This window comes from Saccopteryx leptura, chromosome 2, assembly GCF_036850995.1.
Source record: "Saccopteryx leptura isolate mSacLep1 chromosome 2, mSacLep1_pri_phased_curated, whole genome shotgun sequence".
Classification (NCBI taxonomy): Eukaryota; Metazoa; Chordata; class Mammalia; order Chiroptera; family Emballonuridae; genus Saccopteryx; species Saccopteryx leptura.
Window position 1 is genome coordinate 29,097,574 of NC_089504.1, and position 6,069 is coordinate 29,103,642.

Below are 6,069 nucleotides of genomic sequence, written 5' to 3' on the forward strand. Positions count from 1 at the left end.
GGATAACTACATAGTGAATGAAGCACAGAAGGCAGAAAGGGGGTAGGAGAAACATGGGTAGGGAGAGAAAAAGGGGAAATAATGTATCTGAAAAATTAGGTTAGGACCAGATCATGTCCCTGGATAGAAAACAAAAACCAATGATATGCAAACAGTAAAACACGGACTCAGAAAGGGGAATGAAAAATACATGTTTTACTTGTTAAGTAGACATATGTCCTGGATTTTCTTGGAAAAGCTTAATTTTAATTTTTTTCTTGTTTTTGAAAGTTCAGTCTCACTTTTTAGACCAGTTGTTCCTATATTTTTGTGTCATTTTCATAAAATGGTGGTTAGATTATTATCTTGAAATTTCTTTCCAGCTCCTAAATTCTGTGACTCTACAAATAACCTTTATTTCTTTTGTTGCATTTATATTTAAAACATTTGCCTCCAATATCTGAGCTTATTTTGTGCATGAACTCAAAGATGTAAGCTTCTTATTCTTTCCTCGAGAACCAGTTTCTAGCCACCAATTTCCTCATAGCTCCATGGACCTCTGTATTCCTCAGGCTATAGATGATAGGATTGAGCATGGGTGTGACTACTCCATAGAACAGGGCAATCAGTTTGTTAAAAGCCGAGTCTTTGGAATTTGGCTTCATATACATGAAAAGAATTGTCCCATAAAACACAGTCACCACTGTTATGTGGGCTGAGCAGGTGGAAAAAGCCTTTTTTCTTCCTTCTGCTGAGTTGATTCTTAGTACAGTAGAAAGGATGAGGATGTAGGAGATACAAATCAATAGTAATGGGGAAAACAAAAATATTACATTACCCAACATTAAAGCAATCTCATTCAAGGAAATATCTGTGCAAGCCAGCTTGACAAAGGCCAATATTTCGCAAACAAAATGATTAATGACATTTTTTCCACAGAAGGGCAACCGTATTGCAAGAATAGTTTCTGTCAATGAGTTGATAAAGCCCAATCCCCAGGAGAGAGCAGCCATCTGAATACAGAGTGCCTTGCTCATGATGACGGGATATCTCAGAGGGTTGCAGATGGCTACAAACCTATCATACGCCATCACTGCTAGGAGCACACACTCTGTGGACCCCATAGTGTAGGAGACGGACATCTGAACAACACATCGAGTGAAGGAGATGGTTTTTTTCTTGGATAGGAAGTGTATCAACATTGTGGGGATAAAGGAGGATGTGTACCAAATGTCTAGGAAGGAAAGATTACCAAGGAAGAAGTACATGGGTGTGTGGAGGCGGGGATCCAGGAGAGTTAGGATGACCAAGGTGCTGTTCCCCAGCAGGATCACCAGGTACATCACCAAACACATCACAAAAAGGATTTTCTCAGCTCTTGGGTACTCAGAAAGGCCCTGCAGAATGAACTCGATCTCTGTCCAGTTGGTCCTTCCCATTTCATTATTTGGTACCTGGAGTCATCCGAAGAGAAAACTGCATGTTAATTTAATGAGTCTGTACAGTATTAACACGTGGAGTAAGAGATCACTGTAGGAGGGGTGACAAGTATACCAGCACTAGCTGGAATGGCGGTAACAGCTGTGAGTTTTGCTTTTCAAATTCCTCTTCTAGTTTAAAAGGCAGGGGATTGAAAACATGTAATAATTACACTGGTAGCTTATTAAAAACACAGGTTTCTGTATTCTATTCCTGAGATTGTAATGCACAAGTTCTGAGGTAGGGAAGAACTGTTTGCATTTTGAACAAACATCTGTTATATCTGATTCAATGGACCCACACATCCCACTTCGAATATTATTATTTTGGAAAGAGTATCATCAACCTGTTAAATTATAAATTTATTTGATTTTATACTATGCACAAAACAAGTGGATGTTCACATATTCTTATTTTATCATCACTATAACATTCTAAGGAAAATAAAATTCAAAGAGGTAAAATGTATATAAAACATAGCATTGGTAAGTGAAATGTATATATAAAAAACATACCATTCAAATCTGCATTTTCTTACTTTACTCACCCCCCCCCATTTTGAATTACATGTTAACTGCTATCCCAAAATTATGCACATTGTCTAAGAAGAGAGAATCAGGCATATGTTTAAATAGTGCTCTCCAGATGATTCTAATATGCAACTGAGGAAGAGAACCACCTGTCTAATGAAGTCTGTAGTATACAAATTTTAGTATACAGATGGGTCACATATAGAATCTTTATAAAAGATTCTGAATCAGTGGATCTGAAGTGAATTATGTTATCTGTTCCCATACGCAGCTGATGCTGCTTCTCTACAGAACTCACATGAATAGTAAGGCCTTTAGACCATCTCTCTCGAAAGCCCTTGAGCAGTGCCATTGGAACTTCCATTTGTTTAATTTATAATTAGGATCAACATTTTTCCAAAACAGGAATTTGAGGTTAGCTCAAGCATTTGAGTTGTGTACTATGAAGCGTGGAGCAACTGATTTTAATTTTTTAAAAAATTAAAGAGTAGATGACCTTCTTCTTTATTGTAAATAAATTAAAGAACATAATTTGGAAAGCACCTCTTCATCTTCAAGGTATTCTACCTAGCTTTAAAAATATTCCTGGAGGAAAAAAAAATGATCCAATGGATTCGTTTCTACTTAGTGTTTCAAACAATGGCTGTGTTTCTAGTATGTGATTTGCCATTTCTCTCTGTGATAGTCATTTGCCAACATATTTTGCTGCTTTTTATGAAACCTGCAGTTTTTAATAGTGAGACATATTAAGCAGCATAATAGAATGTTTATATATCTGTTGGCTATGGAAAGGAGAACTCACATGCAATTCAAGCTGCACCCTACTTTGTACGCTCACATTACAGAGGGTGGAAAGGAGTGGGTAGGCCAGGATATACTTCAAATTGGTGTTAAAGATTGGAATTCAATGGCCTGTGGGTGCATATGTCAACCTACTCTGCATCTGGGGATAAAATTCTTACAGGGGCTTGAAGGAATATCAGTTATCTGGGGTCGGTACTGAAATTTTTGCAGGCAAGATGTGAATAAGATCAAATGTCCTCTCTTTCCTTTTCTAAAAACATCTCCTAAAAATTGATTCCTATTTGGAAATTGCAGAAAATAATTATGATGTACATTTGGTATTCTAATAGCCCTGAAATAATTGCTGGGGAAAAAAGCACTTGCAAACCTTTATAAGAGAAAGCACCTGTCTGCTTTAATGCTTTCGAATGGGAAAAACGGTGATAATGGTCAGTATAAAAGAAGTTATTTTCATTACTCTTGTAATAGTAGTGTGACTTTCTCGATATTCTGTTGAATATCATTGTGTCTGAAATATTTTCTTTGTTTGTGTTCTTCTACTCCCCTAAAATGGATTCCTGTAAGCAAGGGAATGAAGACTTCTAAGATTCTCGATAGATTCTAATAAATTTCTTTTCATGAGATTTGTATATAGGGTAATTCAGTTTTTCCCAATTCTTTACCATTATTAGATATTATTTTTGTAAAATGGTTTTTAATATTTTTGGCTAATGCTAAGGTAATTGTTAAATAATCAGAGTATACTTATTTGATGGATCATTATGCATCTATTACATGACATTTGTGAAGAATTTATATAAATACAAAATGATGTTTAAATTATGTTAAAATGACTAAGAAACAAAACAATTACAGTGTTGTTTGCAAAACCAAAACCAAACCCTCAACCAAAGCAACCTAGACAGAATAGAAAAACTGAAAATATCCAAAGCATTCACGGTTGTTTTAGAGATCTTTTTACCTGCTTTTCTGACAAGCACCCAAATTTCTAAAATAGATTTGCATAAAGAAAAAATATAATAAAAAAGAGAAAAACTGCGAAGTAGGTATTCAATTATGTTATGAATATTAACTCAGAAAAAATGTGAAAATAATATCAATAATACACTGATTGTCTTAGGTCTCTAGAGACTATACAATGAGCTTGAGTTGTTCTGGTATTCAGTTATCTACAGGAAACCACTATTTCTGGTGGACCCAGAGCGTTTATAATCCCCGCCCTCAAACTTCTCCAGATAACAGTGTTTGTTGTTTTTAGGAGGTACACCAAGGTAAAGAACTTGAGTTCTTAATCATATATTGAGAAAAGTTGCGGACCATTGATTCCTAAAACAGAATTGTCCCTAAAAGATGAAATTCTTATATGTAAAAGCTGAACTGGCTTGGATCCTAGCCATCCTCTGATCCCTCTCTCGTAACCCCTGGTCTTTTATAAGAAATTACCACTCTGTGGTTCAATGCGCTGGGACTTCATCCAGGTGCTGTTTTAGTGTTGTAATAGAGCTAGGAAAGTTTGTGACTTTTTATCCATGCCAGAAGTCAAATTCTAACTTTCTAGAAGCACTTCTCAGTTTCTAGGTTTTTTTCTTTTGCTTTCTTTTGTTGACTAAGCTACTTAAAGACATATTTTTAAAGTTTGAAGATTTTTCAATGAAAAACATGTACTGTCTGTACTCTAAATGCTCATTGTTGAAGATAATCCTCTCCAACTCTTCTAAAAAGATATATTAAGACCATTGATGATACTGCGCAAAGATGTATGGATTTGCCAACTTTCAACTTATAGATTTTTGTGAATTGATATCAATATCAATTTATAGATTTTTACAACTCTAATCTTCAATTCATATACAACAAAGAAAGATATATTATTTTAGCTCACAAGGAGAATAATAATTTATAACATGTGAGGTTTTGGTATGAGGGACTTCATATAATTTTTATCACTTAATTTTCCAAAGACCCCAAATATTATTCTTAATACTTTTCCTATGAAGAAATTAATTTGAGATTTTAAAAGTTAAGTAAGTACAATTTTAGGTATCTTATAGTTGGCAAATACTAAAATTATGATTTAAAACCTTATTTATATGATCCCCAAGCTCCCATTTTCTCTGCTATACTACAATGTTTACTAATTTATAGAATTTTAATAAAACCACAATTTAATATAAAGCATTTAGCCTTTATCAAGGATCCATATAATAATTATACACACAAAATATATTTACCTTTTTAAAAAACATTGAAGACATTGTCTTCCACTTATGAAGATATTGTTTACAACAATGAATTTGAATGAAAAACATGCCCAAAACTCGTTTCATGTCTAGTGTGAAGAGAATTGAGGTCTAGGATGGTGAAATTTGCTGTATAATAAATAAGAACTCAAACACTTTTAATATTTCTTTGTTTGCCTTGGCTACCTGGGATTCAGACTAACAGTTATGATTACTTCTGCTCTCTGTTACATATTTTTTGTTTCTAATTCTCTTTTTATCATTAACACCTTTAACTACATGCTTCTTCAAACCCTTATTGAGCATAGTTTATGTATAAATATTATATAAATCACCAAGGGCTCTTGCTGCAGATAAGTTTTACCTAAGATTTTAGTTAATTGGATACTCGAGTATAGAAGTCATTAGCCTATTACTTATAAAGGTGTGTTAATGTTACAAGCAACTTTCTCTTCCTCACTAGTCTCTTCCATGAACTATTTTGGGATTTAAAAATATTCAAACAATATTCTGATCTTGGAGGTGGTGCCTGGGTTTTGTATTTTTTTCCTTTACATATATATATACATATAGATATTTTCAAAATCCTACCAGCAATGATCACTTGAATTTAGAAATCTTTATATTTGATAGGATGTTTTTCTTTTGAAATAATTTAAATAAAAACCTCTCTATTTTACCTTGTGACTGGGTCTTAAAGTCCTTCACACCATTCACTCTATTAAGTAACAGAAAACTATCCCCAGAAACTTGAATTTTACTTGCATTTTTCAGATGAGCCCAGAAAATTCTCAGTTTTAAAGATGCTTGCTCCTCCTTCCTAAACAACGTAAGGGAAAGAATAGCCATAGTTAGGCAATCTTGAATCTTCACAAGATGGTGTCAAGAAAATAAAACATATTAAAAATAGAGGTCAATGACACAATTCTAGTTTTATATAATTTGCCCTAAAGTTGACACTTTCTCTAGAGACACTCAGCTTTTCTTGGAAGTCAATTAGCACTTATTTTTACAAACTTTTTCAATCCTCAAGTTTG

General features: G+C 33.9%; 1 protein-coding gene across 1 annotated transcript; it reads right to left on the reverse strand.

The window, feature by feature from the left end:
- Positions 1 to 447: 447 nt before the first annotated feature.
- On the reverse strand, positions 448 to 1,427 carry LOC136392950 (olfactory receptor 13C9-like). The gene has a single exon (XM_066365640.1). It carries the CDS (start codon positions 1,416 to 1,418, stop codon positions 480 to 482), a length of 939 nt encoding a protein of 312 aa, XP_066221737.1. The 5' UTR covers positions 1,419 to 1,427; the 3' UTR covers positions 448 to 479.
- Between the last annotated feature and the right edge of the window lie 4,642 nt (positions 1,428 to 6,069).

What these genes read in the sequence shown, in the direction of transcription:
- LOC136392950 (XM_066365640.1), bottom strand. Translation starts at nt 1,418, where the DNA reads ATGGGAAGGACCAACTGGACAGAGATCGAGTTCATTCTGCAGGGCCTT.